The sequence below is a fragment of the Lampetra fluviatilis genome, chromosome 63 (assembly GCF_964198595.1).
Source record: "Lampetra fluviatilis chromosome 63, kcLamFluv1.1, whole genome shotgun sequence".
Classification (NCBI taxonomy): domain Eukaryota; kingdom Metazoa; phylum Chordata; class Hyperoartia; order Petromyzontiformes; family Petromyzontidae; genus Lampetra; species Lampetra fluviatilis.
Genome location: NC_136337.1, coordinates 6,416,762 through 6,444,069, shown reverse-complemented (window position 1 = coordinate 6,444,069; position 27,308 = coordinate 6,416,762). Strand labels below are relative to the sequence as shown.

At 53.3% G+C, this 27,308-nt stretch overlaps 1 protein-coding gene across 1 annotated transcript; it reads right to left on the bottom strand.

Moving 5' to 3' along the window:
* Nucleotides 1–3,638: 3,638 nt before the first annotated feature.
* Nucleotides 3,639–27,071, bottom strand: LOC144951663 (uncharacterized). Its single transcript, XM_078881955.1, has 5 exons — nucleotides 26,980–27,071; nucleotides 24,079–24,226; nucleotides 20,294–20,425; nucleotides 19,043–20,155; nucleotides 3,639–3,886 (listed from the first exon to the last, which is right to left on the bottom strand). Exons 2-5 carry the CDS (start codon nucleotides 24,155–24,157, stop codon nucleotides 3,669–3,671), a joined length of 1,542 nt encoding a protein of 513 aa, XP_078738081.1. The 5' UTR covers nucleotides 24,158–24,226; nucleotides 26,980–27,071; the 3' UTR covers nucleotides 3,639–3,668.
* Nucleotides 27,072–27,308: the final 237 nt, after the last annotated feature.

The following is a 27,308-nucleotide window of genomic DNA, read 5'->3' as shown; positions in this document are numbered from 1 at the left end:
TGTGTGTGTACACGTGTGCCTATGTTTGTACACGTGTGTGTACACGTGTGTAAACGTGTGTGTGTGTACGTGTGTGTGTACACGTCTGTGTGTACGCGTGTATGGCTATAGGTCCTTTTAAAAACACGTGTGCGTGTCCACGTGCTGTATGATGTACGTGGGTATTGCGTACACGTGTGTGTGTGTGTACACGTGTGCGCGTACACGTGTGTGTATGTACAAGTGTGTGTGTGCACGTGTACACGTGTGTATATATGGGTGTGTTCACATGTGTGTGTTCACGTGTATGGCTATAAGTCCTTCAACACGTGTGTGTATGTGTGTGCACGTGTGTGTACAAGTGTGTGTGTGTACACGTGTGTGTGTGTGTGTACACGAGAGTGGGGAGCGGTGGTGCAGCGGTTAGCGCTACGCTGCGCCACGAACCCGGCGACCCGAGTTCGATTCCCGCTCACGGCCAACACCGCCAGTGACGATTATTTGAACCGGTCCTGGGCCTCCTCTAGGTCCACTCAGCCTCAAATGAGTACCAGGAGCGGTGTATAAACATCGCCATTAGAGAAGACAAAGGCGGCCGGACGTGGTGCTGGCCTCCCACCCCCTCGTGTGCCGTGCCGACCTTCATAGGTACGACTCGCTAACAGCACTTGCCCCAACAGTCTGTTACAGGCTACACGGGGGATCTTTGTCTTTGTTGTACACGTGTGTGTGTGTGTACACGCGTGTGTGTGTGTGTATACACGTGTGTGTGTATACACGTGTGTGTATGCGTGGATATCCAGCAAAAACAACCCCCTACCTCCTCGTGGTGCCGGACGGCAACGCTGTGGTGGGCAGTGCCGTGGGGGGGAGGGCCAATTCCGATTGGTCTTTCCCCTCATGGCGTCTGTGACCACCACAGCGGCCAAATGGGGGGCTCTGGACGGGTGCGAGGGGCTGGTAACCCCTCCACCTTCAATTAATTACCACCAAACCACGATTTAAAATTTGTATTCAGCTTGTGCTGGAGGCCCCGGGGGGACAGGCGTCTATGACGTCTCCTGGCCAAACCCCAATTGGCGGAGCCAGGAAACTGAATCTTCACCCTCGGGGCTCCTCCAGAAACAACGAAAAGCCACTTCGTGTGGCCACGTGGGATGTTCGAACGCTCACTGCAGAGGAGAGGCTGCCACTCCTCTGTCGGGAGCTGGACCGGTACCGGCTGGATCTTTGTGGCATTCAGGAGGTCCGGTGGACCGGCTCTGGCTCCTGCCACCATGAGGGGTGGACAGTCCTCTACTCGGGGCAGAAGACTGCCAAACAACAGGGAGTGGCTCTCCTTCTGAACAAAAGAATGAAGGGGGCGTGGGAGCGTGGCGGTGAGGTGTGGGAAGCTGTAAGCCCCAGGCTACTTTGGGCTCGCCTTCCCATCAACCAGAGGCGAAGAGTGGTGGTCGTGGTTACTTATGCCCCCACCGAAGACGAACATCCGTGGAGGGATGCAGGCAAGGCCGATGAGTCAAATGCTACTGGACATTTGTAGGCTAAAGCAAAGCAAGTTGGCACAGTCGGGGGCACAGGTGGTGCATCAGCCAGTCATCTCGGTCATCTCGGTCAGTCGACCCGTGGCACCTGCTGGGTCTGCCCCGTGACCTCCTGCCAGCGGGCGTTCGACACTTCACGTGGCCTCAGGGTGCACATGGCCTGGCACAAGCGTCGTGGTGACGTCACCGCCACTTAGTGGCGAATGGCGGTTGTTGTTGTTGTGTGTCTATGTGTGTGTGTGTACACGTGTGTGTGTACACGTGTGTGTGTGTGTACACTGTGTGTGTACACGTGTGTGTGTACACGTGTGTGTGTGTGTACACTGTGTGTGTACACGTGTGTGTGTACACGTGTGTGTGTGCACACGTGTGTGTGTGCACACGTGTGTGTGTTTACACGTGTGTGTGTACACGTGTGTGTGTACACGTGTGTTTTTACACGTGTGTGTGTGCACACGTGTGTGTGTGCACACGTGTGTGTGTTTACACGTGTGTGTGTACACGTGTGTGTGTACACGTGTGTTTTTACACGTGTGTGTGTGTACACGTGTGTGTGTGTACACGTGTGTGTGTGTATACACGTGTGTGTTTACACGTGTGTGTGTGTACACGTGTGTGTGTGTGTGTACACGTGCGTGTGTGTGTGTACACGTGTGTGTGTGTGTGTACACGTGTGTGTGTGCACGTGTGTGTGTGTACACGTGTGTGTGTGCACGTGTGTGTGTGTACACGTGTGTGTGTGTGTGTACACGTGTGTGTGTGCACGTGTGTGTGTACACGTGTGTGTGTGTACACGTGTATGGCTATAGGTCCTTTTCAACACTGCCTATGTACACGTGTGCGGGAGGGGGAGCGGTGGTGCAGCGATTAGCGCACTGCGCTACGAACCCGAGTTCGATTCCCGCTCACTTACGAACATCAGTGACAGGGCATAACTTGACCGGTCCTGGTCCTCCCCTGGGTCGACTCAGCCCTAAATGAGTACCTGTTGCGTTGTGTGTAAACATCAGCATTGGGGATACACCACCACCACCACCTACTAAGCACTTGCCCCAACAACCTGGGTGGGCTACCTGGGGCACCTTTGCCTGTGTGTGTGTAACATTTGGACGTCTTCAAGTTTCGAGAGTAATTTCACTTTAAAGTTTAGAGCACGATTAATACAAAAAAATAAACTAACAAGTCGATATAATAATACTGCTGTGCCAGGCTAGGTTACCCTGGGATTAATACATCTTGGGTCTGTGCGTGTGCGTGTGCGTGGATGTCTATGCAGTGCAATGCTCATCGCAAATCCATCATCAATACTTTCTAAGGCACGCGCCTGTGCGTGTGTGTGTGTGTGTGTCACCTGCAAGCAGCTGCCTGTGCGTTTGTGCAATAGTCTGCTTGCCTGTACGCGTGGGAGTGTGCGCGTGTGTGTGCGTGGATCTGTGCATGCCGCAGATCGCACCTCCTCTTTGCACCGTGTGTGCGTGGGAGAGCGAGTGCCTGCCAGTGCGTTTGTGCTGCGAGCCGCAACTTGCCCTCTATGTTTGTTCTTAGCGCATCAAACACCGTCTCTCTGCTCGGCCGCTCGCCTGCCAGTGCGTTTGTGCGCACACACACACCTGCCAGTGTGTTTGTGCGCATACACACACACACCTGCCAGTGCGTTTGTGGGCACACACACACTTGCCAGTGCGTTTGTGCGCATACACACACACCTGCCAGTGCGTTTGTGTGCACACACACACACCTGCCAGTGCGTTTGTGCGCATACACACACCTGCCAGTGCGTTTGTGCGCACACACCTGCCAGTGCGTTTGTGCGCATACACACATACACCTGCCAGTGCGTTTGTGCGCATACACACACACAACTGCCAGTGCGTTTGTGTGCACACACACACTTGCCAGTGCGTTTGTGCGCACACAACACACACACTTGCCAGTGCGTTTGTGCATAAAAACCTTCCAGTGTGTTTGCGCACACACACAACTGCCAGTGCGTTTGTGCACGCACACAACACAACACACACTTGCCAGTGCGTTTGTGCGAGGAGCTTCAAACGCACGCCCTCGAGTCTACGTCGTGTTCGAGCAACGCCCGCCCTCCCGCCCCGCCCCGCCGTTGCGCTCGCGGTCTTCGCCTGCCTGTGCGTGTCAGTGCGAGGAGGATGAGGAGGATGAGGATGATGAGGAGGAGGAGGAGGCGCAGGTGCCCTCCTCGTGCTTGTTGAGCAGCGACATGCGCGAGAAGGTCTTGGCGCAGCGCGCGCAGTGGTACTTCTTCACCTCCGAGTGTGTCTGCAGGTGAGCGCGCAGGTTCGAGCGGTCGGCGAAGGCGCGGCTGCAGTGCGGGCACGAGAAGGGCTTCTCGCCTGCGGGAGGGGGAGGGGGGGGGGATCAGGGAGGGAGGGAGCACACGTGTGAATTTAATCGCGAACTCGAAGGAACGGTTACAGTGCGGGCACAAGAAGGGCTTCTTGCCTGCGGGGGCGGAGAGGGGCAGGGAGGGAGGGGGGAGGGAGGTGGGAGGGAGGAGGGGAGAGGGGGAGGGAGGGGGGAGGGAGGAGGGAGGGAGGAGGGGAGAGGGGGAGGGAGGGAGGGGAGGAGAGGGAGGTCAGGCAGGTGCCTTCGCCGCTATGGTGCTGGTAGCGCAGCAGCAGGGGATCTGGCGATGGGTATTTTGAGGTTGATTTGTTTTTCTTGTTGGTGTCTACGAACACCGGTAACACACAATGGGACTAATGTTACACGGGAAATCCGCGTTAAATCTTTGATAAAAAAAATACAAACAAACGACATGATGATGAACGAAGTAAAGTGCCGAAAGACTGAGCATCTTTCTCGTCTGATCGTTTAAAAAAAAAGGAGGGAGGGGGGAGGGGAGGGAGGGGGGAGGGAGGAGGGGGCGAGGGAGGGGAGGGAGGGGGGAGGGAGGAGGGAGGGAGGGGGGAGGGAGGAGGGAGGGAGGGGGAGGAGGGAGGGAGTGGGGAGGAGGGGGGAGGAGGGAGGGAGGAGGGAGGGAGGGGGGAGGGAGGAGGGAGGGAGGGGAGGGGGGAGGGAGGAGGGGGAAGGGAGGTGGGAGGGGGGAGGGAGGAGGGGGGAGGAGGGAGGGAGGGGGGGAGGGAGGAGGGAGGGAGGGGGAGGGGGGAGGAGGGAGGGAGTGGGAGGGAGTAAGGAGGGTGGGAGGGAGGGAGGAGGGGTGAGGGAGGGAGTGGGGCGGAGGGAGGGAGTGGGGAGGAGGGGGGAGGGGGGAGGAGGAGGGAGGGGGGTAGGGGGGAGGGGGGGTGAGGGGTGAGGGGGGAGGGGGGAGTAGGGAGGGGGTAGGGGGGAGGAGGGAGGGGGGACAGAGTGGGTAGGGAGGAGGGAGGGAGTGGGGAGGGAGGGGAGAGGAGGGAGGGGGGAGGGAGGAGGGAGGGAGGGGAGGGGGGAGGGAGGAGGGGGAAGGGAGGTGGGAGGGAGGGGGGAGGGAGGAGGGGGGAGGAGGAAGGGAGGGGGGAGGGAGGAGGGAGGGAGGGGGAGGGGGGAGGAGGGAGGGAGTGGGGAGGAGGGAGGGAGTGGGGAGGAGGGGGGAGGAGGGAGGAGGAGGGAGGGGGGTAGGGGGGAGGGGGGGTGAGGGGTGAGGGGGGAGGGGGGAGTAGGGAGGGGGGTAGGGGGGAGGAGGGAGGAGGGAGGGAGTGGGTAGGGAAGGAGGGGGGAGGGGGATCAGGGAGGGGAGAGGAGGGAGGGGGGAGGGGGATCAGGGAGGGAGGGACCACACGTGTGAATCAATCGCGAACTGGAAGGCGCGGGCAGGTTTGACACGAACACAGACACGCACACTGTGAGCGCACTCGTGATGGGCGACTCGCCTGCACCACAAACGCACGGGCAGGTCGAGAAGACTGCGATGAGCCCACGAAATGTCAGAGGCGCGGCCATTGTGAACCGCGTGTGAGTCTGTGTGTGAATCTCTGTGTGAGTCTCTGTGTGAGTCTGTGGGTCTCTCTGTGTGTAGGTCTATGAGTGAGTCTATGGGTCTCTCTGTGCGAGTCTGTGTGTGAGTCTATGGGTCTTTGTGTGAGTCTCTGTGTGAGTCTGTGGGTCTCTATGTGTGGATCTCTGTGTGAGTCTTTGTATGAGTCTGTGTCCCTCTCTGTGTGGGTCTCTCTGTGTAGATCCCTCTGTGTGTGGGTCTCTCTGTGTGTAGGTCTCTGTGCGAGTCTTTGTGTGAGTCTGTGGGTCTCTGTGTGGGTCTCTCTGTGTGGGTCTATGGGTCTCTGTGTGAGTCTTTGTGTGAGTCTGTGTCTCTCTCTGTGTGGGTCTCTGTGTGAGTCTTTGTGTGAGTCTATGGGTCTCTCTGTGTGGGTCTCTGTGTGAGTCTTTGTGTGAGTCTGTGTCTCTCTCTGTGTGGGTCTCTGTGTGAGTCTTTGTGTGAGTCTATGGGTCTCTCTGTGTGGGTCTCTTTGTGAGTCTTTGTGTGAGTCTGTGTCTCTCTCTGTGTGGGTCTCTGTGTGAGTCTCTTTGTGAGTCTATGGGTCTTTGTGTGAGTCTCTGTGTGAGTCTGTGGGTCTCTGTGTGTGGATCTCTGTGTGAGTCTATGGGTCTCTGTGTGAGTCTTTGTGTGAGTCTGTGTCTTTCTCTGTGTGGGTCTCTGTGTGAGTCTGTGTGTGAGTCTGTGGATCTCTCTGTGTGAGTCTATGGGTCTCTCTGTGTGAGTCTGTGTGTCAGTCTGTGGGTCTCTCTGTGTGAGTCTGTGTGTGAGTCTGTGTCCCTCTCTGTGTGGGTCTCTCTGTGTAGATCCCTCTGTGTGTGGGTCTCTCTGTGTGTAGGTCTCTGTGCGAGTCTTTGTGTGAGTCTGTGGGTCTCTGTGTAGGTCTCTCTGTGTGGGTCTCTCTGTGTGGGTCGATGGGTCTCTGTGTGAGTCTTTGTGTGAGTCTGTGTCTCTCTCTGTGTGGGTCTCTGTGTGAGTCTTTGTGTGAGTCTATAGGTCTCTTTGTGTGGGTATCTGTATGAGTCTTTGTGTGAGTCTATGGGTCTCTCTGTGTGGGTCTCTGTGTGGGTCTCTGTGTGAGTCTCTGTGTGAGTCGCCGCGGTTGCAGCTGAGGTGGCCCGAGGCTTTCAGGGCACAAGCCCGCACCTGTGTGAGCTCACCTGTGTGTGTGTCGACAGGTGAGTGCCGAGCTCACGGTGCGGGTAGTGGGGGACAGGTGGGGGGGGCCAGGTGAGTGGGGGGGGGGCAGGTGGGTGGGGGGGGGTGCAGGTGGGGGGAGGAGACAGGTGGGGGCAGGGACAGGTGAGTGGGAGGGACTGGTGAGTGGGGGGGGGGCAGGTGGGGAAAAGGACAGGTGAGTGGGGGGGGGCAGGTGGGGGGGAGGAGACAAGTGGGGGGAGGGACAGGTGAGTGGGGGGCAGGTGGGTGGGGGGGCAGGTGGGGGAGGGGGCAGGTGGGGGGAGGGACAGGTGAGTGGGGGGAGGGACAGGTGAGTGGGGGGGGGGCAGGTGCGGGGAGGGGGCAGGTGCGGGGAGGGGACACGTGTGTGGGGGGGGGCTTCACACTTTTACCTTTTGCCCACAGGTGTTAATGCACACACAACAAACGACGTTTCGTCCGCACAGCCCACGCAGGCTGCTGGAGGAGGGGGGGGGGGGTGTGGGGGGGGGGGCTAAGCGCTGTGAGCAGCAGCAGCAGCGTCTGGGTGGTAGTTGGTGGTCAGAATCTCGCCCACCCGGCCGCCTTTGTCTCCCCAGTGAGTGATGGGTGTTGTTGTTGTTGATAGGTACATCACAGCAGGTGCAGTGCTCATTCGAGATCGAGTCGAACCCAGGATCGATTTAGATGATCGTCCCCGGTGCTGGCCGTGAGCGGGAATCGAACTCGGGTCGCCGGGTTCGTAGCGCATCAATACAAAGACAAAGACCCCCCCTCCCCCCCGTGTAGCCTTAACAGACTGTAGGGGCAAGTGCTGTTAGCGAGTAGCACCTGTGAAGGCTGGAACGGCACACGAGGGGGTGGGTGGCAAGCACCACGCCCGGCCGCCTTTGTCTCCCCAGTGGAGATGTTTACACACCGCCCCAGGTACTGATTTGAGGCTGAGTCGACCTAGGGGAGGCCCAGGACCGGTTCAGATAATCGTCAGTTGTTGGCCGTGAGCGGGAATCGAACCCGGGTCGCCAGGTTCGTAGTGCTAACCGCTACACTACCGCTCCCCATGGCACACACACACAGACACACCTACACACACACACAGAAGTACACACACGTACACAGGCACACACACACGTACACACACACACACAGATACACATACACACAGGTACACACACACACAGGTACAAAACGTGGCTTCCGATTGCATGAACCTTGACATACACTAACACTGCCCATGGACTAACATAGCTGATAGACCAACACTACCCATAGACTAATATTGCCCATAGACTAACACTGCCCATAGACTAATATTGCCCATAGACTAACATTGCCCATACACTAACACTGCCCATAGACTAATATTGCCCATAGACTAACACTGCCCATAGACTAACACTGCCCATAGACTAACATTGCCCATAGACTAACATTGCCCATACACTAACACTGCCCATAGACTAATATTGCCCATAGACTAACACTGCCCATAGACTAACACTGCCCATAGACTAACACTGCCCATAGACTAACATTGTCCATAGACGAGCTATCATTGCCCATTATCACTCACTCATCCATGCACCTACTCACTCACTAACCCACTCACTCATCCATGCACCTACTCAATCACTAACCCACTCACTCACCCATCCATCTACTCACTCACTAACCCACTCACTCACCCATCCATCTATTCACTCACTAACCCACTCACTCACCCATCCATCTACTCACTCACTAACCCACTCACTCACCCATCCATCTACTCACTCACTAACCCACTCACTCACCCATCCATCTACTCACTCACTAACCCACTCACTCAACCATCCATCTATTCACTCACTAACCCACTCACTCACCCATCCATCTACTCACTCACTAACCCACTCACTCACCCATTCATCTACTCACTCACTAACCCACTCACTCACCCATCCATCTATTCACTCACTAACCCACTCACTCACCCATCCATCTATTCACTCACTAACCCACTCACTCAACCATCCATCTACTCACTCACTAACCCACTCACTCACCCATCCATCTATTCACTCACTAACCCACTCACTCACCCATCCATCTATTCACTCACTAACCCACTCACTCACCCATTCATCTACTCACTCACTAACCCACTCACTCACCCATCCATCTATTCACTCACTAACCCACTCACTCACCCATTCATCTACTCACTCACTAACCCACTCACTCACCCATCCATCTATTCACTCACTAACCCACTCACTCACCCATCCATCTATTCACTCACTAACCCACTCACTCAACCATCCATCTACTCACTCACTAACCCACTCACTCACCCATCCATCTATTCACTCACTAACCCACTCACTCACCCATCCATCTATTCACTCACAACCCACTCACTCACCCATTCATCAACTCACTCACTAACCCACTCACTCACCCATCCATCTATTCACTCACTAACCCACTCACTCACCCATCCATCTATTCACTCACTAACCCACTCACTCAACCATCCATCTACTCACTCACTAACCCACTCACTCACCCATCCATCTACTCACTCACTAACCCACTCACTCAACCATCCATCTACTCACACACTAACCCACTCACTCACCCATCCATCTATTCACTCACTAACCCACTCACTCACCCATCCATCTACTCACTCACTAACCCACTCACTCAACCATCCATCTACCACTCACTAACCCACTCACTCACCCATCATCTACTCACTCACTAACCCACTCACTCACCCATCCATCTACTCACTCACTAACCCACTCACTCACCCATTCATCTACTCACTCACTAACCCACTCACTCACCCATCATCTACTCACTCACTAACCCACTCACTCAACCATCCAACTACTCACTCACTAACCCACTCACTCAACCATCCATCTACTCACTCACTAACCCACTCACTCACCCATCCATCTACTCACTCACTAACCCACTCACTCACCCATCCATCTACTCACTCACTAACCCACTCACTCACCCATCATCTACTCACTCACTAACCCACTCACTCACCCATCCATCTATTCACTCACTAACCCACTCACTCACCCATCCATCTACTCACTCACTAACCCACTCACTCAACCATCCATCTACTCACTCACTAACCCACTCACTCAACCATCCATCTACTCACTCACTAACCCACTCACTCACCCATCCATCTACTCACTCACTAACCCACTCACTCACCCATCCATCTACTCACTCACTAACCCACTCACTCAACCATCCATCTACTCACTCACTAACCCACTCACTCACCCATCCATCTACTCACTCACTAACCCACTCACTCACCCATCCATCTACTCACTCACTAACCCACTCACTCACCCATCCATCTACTCACTCACTAACCCACTCACTCACCCATCCATCTACTCACTCACTAACCCACTCACTCACCCATCCATCTACTCACTCACTAACCCACTCACTCACCCATCCATCTACTCACTCACTAACCCACTCACTCAACCATCCATCTACTCACTCACTAACCCACTCACTCACCCATCCATCTACTCACTCACTAACCCACTCACTCACCCATCCATCTACTCACTCACTAACCCACTCACTCACCCATCCATCTACTCACTCACTAACCCACTCACTCACCCATCCATCTACTCACTCACTAACCCACTCACTCACCCATCCATCTACTCACTCACTAACCCACTCACTCACCCATCCATCTACTCACTCACTAACCCACTCACTCAACCATCCATCTACTCACTCACTAACCCACTCACTCACCCATCCATCTACTCACTCACTAACCCACTCACTCAACCATCCATCTACTCACTCACTAACCCACTCACTCACCCATCCATCTACTCACTCACTAACCCACTCACTCACCCATCCATCTACTCACTCACTAACCCACTCACTCACCCATCCATCTACTCACTCACTAACCCACTCACTCAACCATCCATCTACTCACTCACTAACCCACTCACTCAACCATCCATCTACTCACTCACTAACCCACTCACTCAACCATCCATCTACTCACTCACTAACCCACTCACTCAACCATCCATCTACTCACTCACTAACCCACTCACTCAACCATCCATCTACTCACTCACTAACCCACTCACTCACCCATCCATCTACTCACTCACTAACCCACTCACTCAACCATCCATCTACTCACTCACTAACCCACTCACTCACCCATCCATCTACTCACTCACTAACCCACTCACTCACCCATCCATCTACTCACTCACTAACCCACTCACTCACCCATCCATCTACTCACTCACTAACCCACTCACTCACCCATCCATCTACTCACTCACTAACCCACTCACTCACCCATCCATCTACTCACTCACTAACCCACTCACTCACCCATCCATCTACTCACTCACTAACCCACTCACTCACCCATCCATCTACTCACTCACTAACCCACTCACTCACCCATCCATCTACTCACTCACTAACCCACTCACTCACCCATCCATCTACTCACTCACTAACCCACTCACTCACCCATCCATCTACTCACTCACTAACCCACTCACTCACCCATCCATCTACTCACTCACTAACCCACTCACTCACCCATCCATCTACTCACTCACTAACCCACTCACTCACCCATCCATCTACTCACTCACTAACCCACTCACTCACCCATCCATCTACTCACTCACTAACCCACTCACTCACCCATCCATCTACTCACTCACTAACCCACTCACTCACCCATCCATCTACTCACTCACTAACCCACTCACTCACCCATCCATCTACTCACTCACTAACCCACTCACTCACCCATCCATCTACTCACTCACTAACCCACTCACTCACCCATCCATCTACTCACTCACTAACCCACTCACTCACCCATCCATCTACTCACTCACTAACCCACTCACTCACCCATCCATCTACTCACTCACTAACCCACTCACTCACCCATCCATCTACTCACTCACTAACCCACTCACTCACCCATCCATCTACTCACTCACTAACCCACTCACTCACCCATCCATCTACTCACTCACTAACCCACTCACTCACCCATCCATCTACTCACTCACTAACCCACTCACTCACCCATCCATCTACTCACTCACTAACCCACTCACTCACCCATCCATCTACTCACTCACTAACCCACTCACTCACCCATCCATCTACTCACTCACTAACCCACTCACTCACCCATGTATCAACTCACTCACTAACCCACTCACTCAACCATCCATCTACTCACTCACTAACCCACTCACTCACCCATCCATCTACTCACTCACTAACCCACTCACTCACCCATCCATCTACTCACTCACTGACCCACTCACTCAACCATCCATCTACTCACTCACTAACCCACTCACTCAACCATCCATCTATTCACTCACTAACCCACTCACTCACCCATCCATCTACTCACTCACTAACCCACTCACTCACCATCCATCTACTCACTCACTAACCCACTCACTCACCCATCCATCTACTCACTCACTAACCCACTCACCCATCCATCTACTCACTCACTAACCCACTCACTCACCCATCCATCAACTCACTCACTAACCCACTCACTCACCCATCCATCTACTCACTCACTAACCCACTCACCCATCCATCTACTCACTCACTAACCCACTCACTCACCCATCCATCTACTCACTCACTAACCCACTCACTCACCCATCCATCTATTCACTCACTAACCCACTCACTCACCCACCATCTATTCACTCACTAACCCACTCACTCAACCATCCATCTACTCACTCACTAACCCACTCACTCACCCATCCATCTACTCACTCACTAACCCACTCACTCAACCATCCATCTACTCACTCACTAACCCACTCACTCAACCATCCATCTACTCACTCACTAACCCACTCACTCACCCATCATCAACTCACTCACTAACCCACTCACTCAACCATCCATCTATCACTCACTAACCCACTCACTCACCCATCCATCTACTCACTCACTAACCCACTCACTCACCCATCCATCTATTCACTCACTAACCCACTCACTCATCCATGCACCTACTCAATCACTAACCCACTCACTCACCCATCCATCTATTCACTCACTAACCCACTCACTCAACCATCCATCTACTCACTCACTAACCCACTCACTCACCCATCCATCTACTCACTCACTAACCCACTCACTCACCCATCCATCTACTCACTCACTAACCCACTCACTCACCCATCCATCTACTCACTCACTAACCCACTCACTCACCCATCCATCTACTCACTCACTAACCCACTCACTCACCCATCCATCTACTCACTCACTAACCCACTCACTCACCCATCCATCTACTCACTCACTAACCCACTCACTCACCCATCCATCTACTCACTCACTAACCCACTCACTCAACCATCCATCTACTCACTCACTAACCCACTCACTCAACCATCCATCTACTCACTCACTAACCCACTCACTCACCCATCCATCTACTCACTCACTAACCCACTCACTCACCCATCCATCTACTCACTCACTAACCCACTCACTCACCCATCCATCTACTCACTCACTAACCCACTCACTCACCCATCCATCTACTCACTCACTAACCCACTCACTCACCCATCCATCTACTCACTCACTAACCCACTCACTCACCCATCCATCTACTCACTCACTAACCCACTCACTCACCCATCCATCTACTCACTCACTAACCCACTCACTCACCCATCCATCTACTCACTCACTAACCCACTCACTCACCCATCCATCTACTCACTCACTAACCCACTCACTCACCCATCCATCTACTCACTCACTAACCCACTCACTCAACCATCCATCTATTCACTCACTAACCCACTCACTCACCCATCCATCTACTCACTCACTAACCCACTCACTCATCCATCCATCTATTCACTCACTAACCCACTCACTCAACCATCCATCTACTCACTCACTAACCCACTCACTCAACCATCCATCTACTCAATCACTAACCCACTCACTCACCCATCCATCTATTCACTCACTAACCCACTCACTCACCCATCCATCTACTCACTCACTAACCCACTCACTCAACCATCCATCTACTCAATCACTAACCCACTCACTCACCCATCCATCTATTCACTCACTAACCCACTCACTCAACCATCCATCTACTCACTCACTAACCCACTCACTCACCCATCCATCTATTCACTCACAAACCCACTCACTCACCCATCCATCTACTCACTCACTAACCCACTCACTCAACCATCCATCTACTCACTCACTAACCCACTCACTCACCCATCCATCTATTCACTCACTAACCCACTCACTCACCCATCCATCTACTCACTCACTAACCCACTCACTCAACCATCCATCTACTCACTCACTAACCCACTCACTCACCCATCCATCTACTCACTCACTAACCCACTCACTCACCCATCCATCTACTCACTCACTAACCCACTCACTCACCCATCCATCTACTCACTCACTAACCCACTCACTCACCCATCCATCTACTCACTCACTAACCCACTCACTCACCCATCCATCTACTCACTCACTAACCCACTCACTCAACCATCCATCTACTCACTCACTAACCCACTCACTCAACCATCCATCTATTCACTCACTAACCCACTCACTCACCCATGTATCAACTCACTCACTAACCCACTCACTCACCCATCCATCTACTCACTCACTAACCCACTCACTCACCCATCCATCTACTCACTCACTAACCCACTCACTCACCCATGTATCAACTCACTCACTAACCCACTCACTCACCCATGTATCAACTCACTCACCCACCAACCCACTCATCCATTAGTTTGCTTATTCATCCATTCACTCCCCCATCCAATCATCTGCCCATTCACTGACCCACTCACCATATCACTCGTTCACCCTTCAAATGAAGGAGGTGACTGAACGCTTCCCTCCTGGTCTCTCTTCTGTCGCTACTACTGCTGCTGCCACGGCCACTGGTCCAGTGGACTTCACTCTGATTCCTCCACCCACGTTCGTGACTCCGTCTCCACCAGGCACCGACAGTCTCATCCACCACCACCACAACAACAACTTACTCACTCAACCACCCACTCACCCACCCACTCACTCAACCACCCACTCGCTTACTCACTCACCCACCCACTCACCCACCCACTCACTCAACCACCCACTCGCTTACTCACTCACCCAACCATTCACCCACCCACTCACTCAACCACCCACTCGCTTACTCACCCACCAACCCATTCACCCACCCACTCACTCAACCACCCACTCGCTTACTCACCCACCAACCCACTCACCCACTCGCTCACATACCCACTCACTCACTCAGATACCCACTCGCTCACTCACCCACCCAACCACTCACTCACATACCCACTCACCCACCCACTCACTCACCCACCCACCTACTTACTCACTCACATACCCACTCACCCACCCATTCACTCACTCACTCACCCACCCATTCACCCACCCACTCACTCAACCACCCACTCGCTTACTCACCCACCAACCCACTCACCCACTCGCTCACATACCCACTCACCCACCCACTCACTCAGACACCCACTCGCTCACTCACCCACCCAACCACTCACTCACATACCCACTCACCCACCCACCTACTTACTCACTCACATACCCACTCACCCACCCACTCACTCAGACACCCACTCGCTCACTCACCCACCCAACCACTCACTCACATACCCACTCACCCACCCACTCACTCACCCACCCACCTACTTACTCACTCACATACCCACTCACCCACACATTCACTCACTCACTCACTCACCCACCCACCCACTCACCCACTCACTCACTCACTCACCCACCCACCCACTCACCCACCCACCCACCCACTCACATACCCACTCGCTTATTCACCCACCCACTCACTCACCACACTGCAGGTCACCTCATTTCTCTCTCTGCTCCTTCCCTCGCAACTGCTCCACTCTGGAAATGCCCCTCTCCCATCATCATCACCATCACCACCATCATCACCACCACCATCACCACCATCAACAATAACAACAACAATCAGCGCTCAATTCAACACAACGAGCTCCACGCTACTTGCTCCATCGCTACTTTTATACCGCTGCGGTTTGGTGCTGGCCGCTTAGCGTTTTGGGCATTTGGAATTAGGGACCCACAAACACGCATAGAGACCCATAGACACTCATAGAGACCCATAGACTCGCATAGAGACCCATAGACTCGCATAGAGACCCACAGAGTCGAATAGAGACCCACAGACTCCCATAGAGATCCATGGACTTGCATAGATATTCATATACTCTCATGGAAATGCATAGACTCCCATAGAGACCCACAGACACGCATAGAGACCCACAGACTCACACAGAGACCCACATACTCTCATAGAGACCCACAGACTCACACAGAGACCCACAGACACGCATAGAGACCCACAGACTCACACAGAGACCCACAGACTATCATGGAGACCCACCGACACGCATAGAGACCCACCGACACGCATAGAGATCCATAGACACGCATAGAGACCCACCGACACGCATAGAGACCCATAGACACGCATAGAGACCCACCGACACGCATAGAGACCCATAGACACGCATAGAGACCCACCGACACGCATAGAGACCCATAGACACGCATAGAGACCCACCGACACGCATAGAGACCCATAGACACGCATAGAGACCCACCGACACGCATAGAGACCCATAGACACGCATAGAGACCCATAGACACGCATAGAGATCCATAGACACGCATAGAGACCCATAGACACGCATAGAGATCCATAGACACGCATAGAGACCCATAGACACGCATAGAGACCCATAGACACGCATAGAGACCCACCGACACGCATAGAGACCCATAGACACGCATAGAGACCCATAGACACGCATAGAGACCCATAGACACGCATAGAGACCCACCGACACGCATAGAGACCCATAGACACGCATAGAGACCCATAGACACGCATAGAGATCCATAGACACGCATAGAGACCCATAGACACGCATAGAGATCCATAGACACGCATAGAGACCCATAGACACGCATAGAGACCCATAGACACGCATAGAGACCCACAGACACGCATAGAGACCCATAGACACGCATAGAGACCCATAGACACGCATAGAGACCCACAGACTATCATGGAGACCCACCGACACGCATAGAGACCCACAGACACGCATAGAGACCCATAGACACGCATAGAGACCCATAGACACGCATAGAGACCCAGTTCAGATATATGTGCCACTGTTGGTGGCCGTGAGTGGGAATCGGATTTCGGATGGTGCAGTGCTGCGCTAACCACTGCGCCACCGCTCCCGATGTTAAACAACAACAACAACAACAGCAGCCGCCATTCGTCAATAAGTGGCCCTGACGTAATCACGGAGCTTGTGCCAGGCTAGGTGCACCTTGAGGCCACGTGTGGTGTGCCAGGCTAGGTGCACCTTGAGGCCACGTGTGGTGTGCCAGGCTAGGTGCACCTTGAGGCCACGTGTGGTGTGCCAGGCTAGGTGCACCTTGAGGCCACGTGTGGTGTGGAAGGCTCGCTCTGGCAGGAGGTCTCGGGACAGACCCTGTAGGTGCCATGGGTTGGCCGACTGAGATGACCGGTAGATGCACCACCAGCTGTTCCCTCTACTGTGCCAGGCTAGGTGCATGAGGTCTCGGGACAGACCCAGCAGGTGCCGTAGGTTGGCCGACTGAGATGAGCGGTAGATGCACCACCAGCTGTACCCCCTACTGTGCCAGGCTAGGTGCAGGAGGAGGTCTTGGGACAGACCCTGCAGGTGCCATGGGTTGGCCGACTGAGATGACCGGTAGATGCACCACCAGCTGTACCTCCTACTGTGCCAACTTGCTGCGTTTTATCCGCCCGGAGCTCCGCTCGTTGTTGTGAGCGTCGCTCCTCCGCCCTCCGTTGTTGCTGGAGGGCGACTGCCTCCAACTGCCCAGTAGCGTCCTTCACGAGCCTCCTCCACAGAGGCCGATCTTGACACCGCTGGTACCAGTCATCGGCAAGTCCACTCAGCTCCACATCCTCCCGTGCCGCATCAGCTCCATCTCTTCTCTATAACCCCCTTGCCACTCACCCACCCACTCACTCGTCAGCCCTTCTCTCCTCTAACCCGTGCCATCATTCACTCACTCACTCTCTCACGCATCACTCCGTCTCTTCTCCAGCCCGTCCTGCACCCGTTTAGCTCCCCTCTATACGGCCAAACAGAAGTGCGCGTGTGTGTGTACGTGTGTGCGTGTCTGTGTGTGTGTGTGTACGTGTGTGCGTGTCTGTGTGTGTGTGTGTGTACGTGTGTGCGTGTCTGTGTGTGTGTGTGTGTACGTGTGTGCGTGTCTGTGTGTGTGTGTGTGTACGTGTGTGCGTGTCTGTGTGTGTGTGGGGAGCGGTGGTGCAGCGGTTAGCGCTACGCCGCGCTACGAAGCCGGCGACCCGAGTTCGATTCCCGCTCACGGCCACCAACACCACCAGTGACGATTATCTGAACCGGTCCTGGGCCTCCCCAAAGTAGACTCAGCCTCAAATGAGCGCCTGGTGCAGTGTGTAAACACCGTCACTGGGGAGACAAAGGCGGCCGGGAGTGGTGCTGGCCACCCACCCCCTCGTGTGCCGTGCCGGCCTTCGTAGGTGCTCGCTAACAGCACTTGCCCCTGCAGTCTGTTGGAGCTATACGGGAGGAGAGGGGGAGCTTTGCCTTTGCGGTGCGCGTGACTCACATCTCGCCACGGTGGCCAGGAGATGTTAACTACCTCGCCTGGTCTACAGGAGGTCGTGGGTGCGATCCCGGCCCTGCCTCCTGCTGCTGCTGCTGCTGTATATTTGGAGTCTGTCTCTCATCATCATCATCATCACGGTGGCCAGGAGATGTTGACTACCTCGCCTGGTCTACAGGAGGTCGTGGGTTCGATCCTGACCCTGACGCCTGCTGCTGTATATTTGTAGTTTGCGTGTCTCTCTCTCTCTCTCATCATCATCACGGTGGCTAGGAGATGATGATAGATGATGATGATGATGATAGATAGATGATGATAGATAGATGATAGATGATGATGAATGATGATGATGATGATAGATGATGGATAATGAATGATGATAGATGATGAATCATGATAGATGATGAATCATGATGGATGATGAATCATGATAGATGATGAATCATGATAAATAACCCACCCACACACACACACACAGCGATCCACACAACAACAACAACAACAACATCACAAACAAACGTTCTCGACGCACGAGTCTCCGGCCACTCACCGGTGTGCGTGCGCACGTGTCCCTGCAGGAGCCAGGGCCGCGAGAACGCCTTGCCGCAGATCTTGCACACGCAGGGCAGCGTGTGTGTGCGGATATGCATCTTCAGCGCCCCCAGGCTCACGTACTCCTTGGCGCAGAACTTGCAAGTGAACGCCTTGCGAGCCATCGTCGACGATGAAGACGACGATGACGACGATGATGATGGTGGTGGTGGTGGTGGTAGCAGCGGTGGTGGTGGTGGTGGTGATGCTGGTGGTTCTTGCAGATGCGGCGAGGCTTGGTGGTGGAGCGAGGACGGTGTGGAGCCTGCGACTGGAGGACATCGGCCGTGCCTCGCCAGAGCGCACGCGGACAGGAACGAGACTCCGCACTTTGTGCAATGGACCCTCGGTTGGACATCGGACGTGGGGCAAGCCGCGGGTCCGTTGACACCACCGCCACCGCCACCACCACCATCACCACCATCACCATCACCACCATCACCACCATCACCACCATCGTTCTGCTGCTTCGTCTCCGCGCCGTCGTCACCGCGAAGCGTCAACGACGTCTCAGTCGGCGTCGTTAACCGCGATCGGATTCTCGAAGCGTCCTTCTTCGTGTTGTTGTTGTTGTTGATGGTGTTGATGTTGTTGTTGTTGACGTCTCCGTCTCGTCTCGCGCTCTGGATGATGCAGCACGCGGCGCTGCCGTCGGGACTCGCCACGTGGTGCCTCCTCCAGAGCGACGCCTCCACATCATCCTCATCATCATCCTCACCATCACCAACATCATCATCATCTTCATAGTCAACATCATCATCATCATCATCCTCGTCGTGATGATCAATGTAGTCACAACCATTACTGGTATCGTTGTGAATGCCGTAGTCAGTATCACCATCATCATCAACACCACCGCCATCATCACCACCACCACCATCACCACCATCAACACGCGGGCGCTTGCTGCTGCTGCTGCCTCCATGCTGCGTGTGCTTGCGAAGCCGGTATCGAGCCGAGTTTGGTGGCGGTGGTTGTTGTGGTGGTTGTGGTGGTTGCTGTGGTGGTGGTGGTTGAACTCCGACTGGTGATGTCGACACAACGACCAGAAGTCGTGTTCCAAATTCTCCTCCTTTCCCACCTCCACCTCCTCCTCCTCCACCTCCTCCAACACCACCACCACCACCTCCTCCTCCACCACCTCCTCCACCACCTCCACCTCGCCGTCTCACCGCCCCACGTCGCCTGCCCCCCCCTGCCCCTCCCCCACCACGGGGCCACGTGACCCGCGGGGTGACCCCCACGGCGGCCTCGAGGGTGACCCCCCCCGTGGGGGCGTGGGCGCTCAGCACCTTGGGCCGGGCGATGAACGCGTGGTCGGAGAAGAAGGGCGAGATGACGACTGGGGGAGGGGGTGGGTGGGGGGAGGGGAGGGGGGCATCGTCATCATCAAGGCCATCATCATTATCATCAGGGCCACCATCATCAGCATCATCATCATTGGTAGCGTCACCACCATCATCATCATCATCATTGGTAGCATCACCACCACCATCATCATCATCAGGGCCACCATCATCAGCATCATCATCATTGGTAGCATCACCACCACCACCATCATCATCATCAGGGCCACCATCATCAGCATCATCATTGGTAGCGTCACCACCATAATCATCATCATCATTGGTAGCATCACCACCACCATCATCATCATCAGGGCCACCATCATCAGCATCATCATCATTGGTAGCGTCACCACCACCACCATCATCATCATCAGGGCCACCATCATCAGCATCATCATTGGTAGCGTCACCACCATAATCATAATCATCAGTGCCATCATCATAATCATCAGTGCCATAATCATCATCATCAGTGCCATCTTTATCATCATCAGTGCCACCATCATCAACATCATCATCATCAATGGTAACGTCACCACCATCATAATCATCAGTTTCATCATCATCATCAGCAGGGCCACCATTATCAGCATCATCACCATCATTGGTAGCGTTACCATCAGTGCCATCATCATCAGCGCCATCACCGCCATCACCATCAGTACCATCATCATCAACATCATCATCATCATTGGTAGCGTCACCACCACCATCATAATCATCAGTGCCACCATCATCAGCATCATCACCATCATTGGTAGCGTTACCATCAGCGCCATCATGATCAGCGCCATCAGCGCCATCACCATCATCACCATCATCATCATCAGCGGCAGCATCACTGCTGCCACCACAACCATCGCCATCACCATCATCACCATCATCACCATCATCACCATCATCATCATCAGCGGCAGCATCACTGCTGCCACCACAACCATCGCCATCACCATCATCACCATCATCACCATCATCACCATCATCACCATCAGCGGCAGCATCACTGCTGCCACCACAACCATCACCATCACCATCATCACCATCATCACCATCATCATCAGCATCACTGCTGCCACCACAACCATCATCATCATCAGCGGCAGCATCACTGCTGCCACCACAACCATCGCCATCACCATCATCATCACCATCGCCATCATCATCATCATCACCATCATCATCAACATCACTGCTGCCACCACAACCATCACCATCATCACCATCATCATCAGCATCACTGCTGCCACCACAACCATCATCATCATCATCACCATCATCATCAGCGGCAGCATCACTGCTGCCACCACAACCATCGCCATCATCATCATCATCACCATCATCATCAACATCACTGCTGCCACCACAACCATCACCATCATCACCATCATCATCATCAGCGGCAGCATCACTGCTGCCACCACAACCATCGCCATCACCACCATCATCACCATCATCATCACCATCATCATCAGCATCACTGCTGCCACCACAACCATCACCATCATCACCATCATCACCATCATCACCATCAGCGGCAGCATCACTGCTGCCACCACAACCATCGCCATCACCATCATCACCATCATCACCATCATCATCAGCATCACTGCTGCCACCACAACCATCGCCATCACCATCATCACCATCATCACCATCATCATCAGCATCACTGCTGCCACCACAACCATCGCCATCACCATCATCACCATCATCACCATCATCATCAGCATCAATGCTGCCACCACAACCATCGCCATCACCATCATCACCATCATCACCATCATCATCAGCATCACTGCTGCCACCACAACCATCGCCGCGCCTGAGCGCTCTGTTGCTCGTCAGCTCCGCCCGTCGTTACCGGAAGTTCGCGGTTCGAATCGGGCGGGCGCCCCGATTAATACCGCGGCGGGTGTGGCACTCGCACGCGTGTTCTGCTACTGTGAGTATTTCATATTTTTCGATTTAAAGCTTTCGTGACTGCAGGGATTCATCTTCTTGGTTCTTTCGGTAAAGTCACGTAGAAGGGAAGTAATAAAATAATAAAAATTAAACATAATAAAATAATTCTCACGACGTTTCGGCCACAACGCAAGCAGCCGTCCTCAGGTGAAAACTGTCGCCTCGACAGACCTGGTTTTCACCTGAGGACGGCTGCTTGCGTTGTGGCCGAAACGTCGTGAGAATTATTTTATTATGTTTTATTTTTATTATTTTATTACTTCCCTTCTACGTGACTTTACCGAAAGAACCAAGAAAGAACCAAGAACGATATTTCATATTTCTCAGATGTTATTTTAGTCTCGTGCTGATCATTCGTCCTGTTTGCCCAACACATCATTCGCCACACGTGTAGATAATTCTGGACACACCTTCTGTTGATGGCTTCGGTAATACATCTTTTGTACCAGATATTAATTTCTGTATTTTCTCGTACCGTGCCAAATCGGATGTTTTGTTTTTTCCAAACATCTGGCAAGTTTATCGATTAGTTACTTGGGCAGTTTCAATGCTCGCGTTATTTGATGTTGGTTTTGGCAATTCAATGCCCTGTTGATTTGTGCATCATTTCTGAGGCTGTCACCATCTGACACGGTCTTAGCTCCATGAATGAGCGTCTCGATACGAGCGGATTTCTGTGCGGGGTGATGGCGTTACTCTGCATTCAGATAGGCGTCAGTGTGCGTTTTCTTTCGGTAAACGCACCGTGTTTTTGTGTTGGTACGGCTATTTTAATACACACAATGGACATTAAGGACAAGCTCAAAGGGCTCGCATAATGCGCATACATAATGTACGTAGACTCAGTAACCCCCCACCCCCACTTTGCACAAGAGCGCAGAAGCGAGGTCACCACATCTACGCCTAAGGAACGAAACAGGTGAAGACTTCTCCACAAATCTGGCTGATGAAGCTGTTGTCATTTTCATAATTGCCACGACTCAATGCACTTGGAAGTCTCCATTATGCGAACTTAGACATCATCATCAGCTTTGTATAATCATCATCATCTTTGTATCATCATCATCATCATCTTTGTATCATGATCATCAGCTTTGCATCATCATCATCATCATCTTTGTATCATCATCATCATCATCTTTGTATCATCATCAGCCGTGATCCACTGCTCCATCCCAAAGCCGCCACTGCTGCTCAGCACATGCTCATCACCACGTGCGCATGATGCTGATGATGCTGCTGATTATGATGATGATGATGACGCTGCTGCTGCTGTTGCTGCTGATGATGATGCTGATGATGACGCTGTTGCTGCTGCTGATGATGCTGCTGATGATGATGACGCTGCTGTTGATGATGATGCTGATGACGCTGCTGCTGCTGATGATGATTGACGCTGCTGCTGCTGCTGCTGATGATGCTGCTGATGCTGCTGCTGCTGATGATGCTGCTTCCTGATGATGATGCTGCTGCTGATGATGATGCTGCGGATGCTGCTGCTGATGCTTCTGCTGCTGCTGCTTCTGCTGTTGATGCTGCTACTGCTGCTGATGATGCTGCTGCTTCTGCTGTTGATGCTGCTACTGCTGCTACTGCTGCTGCTGATGATGCTGCTGCTGATGATGATGATGATACTGCTGATGATGCTGCTACTGCTGCTGATGCTTCTACTGCTGCTGCTTACCGGATCTGGCGCTCAGGAGTCCATAGTTGGGTCTGCGATTGACCGAGGCGTGCGTCTTGACGAGGAATGACCGAGGCATGGCTGAGTCACGATGTCCGTGCGAGGCTCACGGCGACTCGACTCGCTCCGGGGCGACGATATCCGATCTCTGGTGGCGGCAGATTTTGGAGGAGCGGTCAACGTCGGGCGCGCAGCTCACGGTCAACATCGGTGGCGATGGTCTGAGTCGGTCCTGTGACTCTCCCTTGATCGAACCGGCCTCGAAACGAGCACCTACTGCGGCTGCGTCTGTTAAAACGTAGCCACTGGGGAGACAAAGGCGGCCGGGCGTGGTGCTGGCCACCCACCCCCTCGTGTGCCACGGTGCCGGGGGGCGATTCGTAGGCGGTGCTGCTCGCTAACAGCACTTGCCCCGGCAATCTGTTACAGGCTACGTGGGGGATCTTTGTCTGTGTGTGTGTGGATGTGAGTGTGTGTATGAATGTGTCTCTTTGTATGTGTGTGTGAAGTGTGTGTGTATGTGTGTGTATGTGTGTGTGTGTATGTGTGTGTGTATGTGTGTGTGTATGTGTGTGTGTGTATGTGTGTGTGTATGTGTGTGTGAATGTGTGTATGTGTGTGTCTCTTTGTATGTGTGTGTGAAGTGTGTGTGTGTATGTGTGTGTGTATGTGTGTATGTGTGTCTCTTTGTATGTGTATGTGAAGTGTGTGTGTGTATGTGTGTGTGTGTATGTGTGTGTGTATGTGTGTGTGTGAATGTGTGTATGTGTGTGTCTCTTTGTATGTGTGTGTGAAGTGTGTGTGTGTATGTGTGTGTGTGTATGTGTGTATGTGTGTCTCTTTGTATGTGTATGTGTGTGTGTGTATGTGTGTGTATGTGTGTATGTGTGTCTTTTTGTATGTGTGTGTATGTGTGTGTGTGAATGTGTGTGTGTATGTGAATGTGTGTGTGTATGTATGTGTGTATGTGTGTGTGTCTCTTTGTATGTGTGTGTATGTGTGTGTATGTGTGTATGTGTATGTGTGTATGTGGGTGTGTGAATGTATGTGTGTATGTGTGTGTGTGTCTCTTTGTATGTGTGTGTATGTGTGTGTGTGTGTGTATGTGTGTGTGTATGTGTGTGTGTGTGTATGTGTGTGTGTGTATGTGTGTGTGTGGGTGTATGTATGTGTGTGTGTGTATGTGTGTGTGTGTGTGAAGTGTGTATGTGTGAATGTGTGTATGTGTGTATGTGTGTATGTGTGTGTATGTGTGTGTGTGAATGTGTGTATGTATGTGTATGTGTGTGAATGTGTGTATGTGTATGTGTGTATGTATGTGTGTGTGTGTATGTGTGTGTGTGAATGTGTGTATGTATGTGTGTGTGTATGTGTGTGTGTATGTGTGTATGTATGTGTGTGTGTGTATGTGTGTGTGTGAATGTGTGTATGTATGTGTGTGTGTGTATGTGTGTGTGTATGTGTGTATGTATGTGTGTGTGTGTATGTGTGTGTGTGAATGTGTGTATGTATGTGTGTGTGTGTATGTGTGTGTGTATGTGTGTATGTATGTGTGTGTGTATGTGTGTGTGTGAATGTGTGTATGTATGTGTGTGTGTATGTGTATGTGTGTATGTGGGTGTGTGGGTGTGTAGTGTCTTTCTGTGACTGTCCCTTTTCACTCTCACACACACAGGTCGTGTTGTGTGTCTATGTGTGCGTGTCTTTCTCTCCGCCTGTGTGTCTGTGTGTCTATGTGTGCGTGTCTTTCTCTCCGCCTGTGTGTCTGTGTGTCTATGTGTGCGTGTCTTTCTCTCCGCCTGTGTGTCGGTGTGTCTATGTGTGCGTGTCTTTCTCTCCGCCTGTGTGTCTGTGTGTCTATGTGTGCGTGTCTTTCTCTCCGCCTGTGTGTCTGTGTGTCTATGTGTGCGTGTCTTTCTCTCCGCCTGTGTGTCGGTGTGTCTATGCATGTACGGGGAGCGGTGGCGCAGCGGTTAGCGCTGCGCTACGAACCCGGCCACCCGAGTTCAACTCCCGCTCACGGCCACCAACACCACCAGTGACGATTATCTGCACCGGTACTGGGCCTCCCCTAGGTCAACTCAGCCTCAAACGGTGTAGTTGTGCGTAAAGCCTCACCACTGGGGAGACAAAGGCGGTCTGGCGAGGTGCTGGCCACCCACCCCCTCGTGTGCAGTGCCGGCCTTCATAGGCGCCGCTACTCGCTAACAGCACTTGCCCCAACAGCCTGTTAAATGCTCTACAGGGAGATCTTAGTGTCTGTATCTCGCTCGCTCTCTCCATCACTCACTCACTCTCTCACTCACCCACTCACTCACTCTCTCACTCACCCACTCACTCTCTCACTCACCCACTCACTCACTCTCTCTGTCTCTCCATCACTCACTCACTCACCCACTCACTCACTCACCCACTCACCCACTCACCCACTCACCCACTCACTTCATCACTCACTCACTCATTCACCCACTCACACACTCTCTCTGTCTCTCCATCACTCACTCTCTCACTCACCCACTCACTCACTCACCCACTCACCCACTCACTCCATCACTCACTCACTCATTCACCCACTCACACACTCTCTCTGTCTCTCCATCACTCACTCTCTCACTCACCCACTCACTCACTCACCCACTCACCCACTCACTCCATCACTCACTCACTCATTCACCCACTCACTCTCTCTGTCTCTCCATCACTCACTCTCTCACTCACCCACTCACTCACTCACCCACTCACCCACTCACTCCATCACTCACTCACTCATTCACCCACTCACTCTCTCTGTCTCTCCATCACTCACTCTCTCACTCACTCACCCACCCACTCACTCTCTCTCACACACACACTTACACAGCTGCTATTGTGTGCTAGCGGTACGATAAGAGTTCAACTCACGCGCACTGCCCTCCACCACCACCACCACCAACTCCTCCTCCTCCTCGTCGTGGTGGACGTGGTCTTCGCGTCTTGGAGAAAAGCGATCACATTCCTCCGCGGCCTTAAGTAGTGTGCAGGCAGGCAGGCAGGTGCCTGGGAACGTCTCTCACTCCCCCCCCTCCCTCCCCCCCCCCACGCGCTCTCGCTCTCTCCTCTCCCATTGGTCAAACGCCGGCTCACAGCTCTCCCTCGCCCCCTCTCGCTGTGCTGAGCCCCGCCCACTCATGTTAACACACTCACTCTCGTGTACACACACACGCGTGTACACACACACGCGTGTACACACA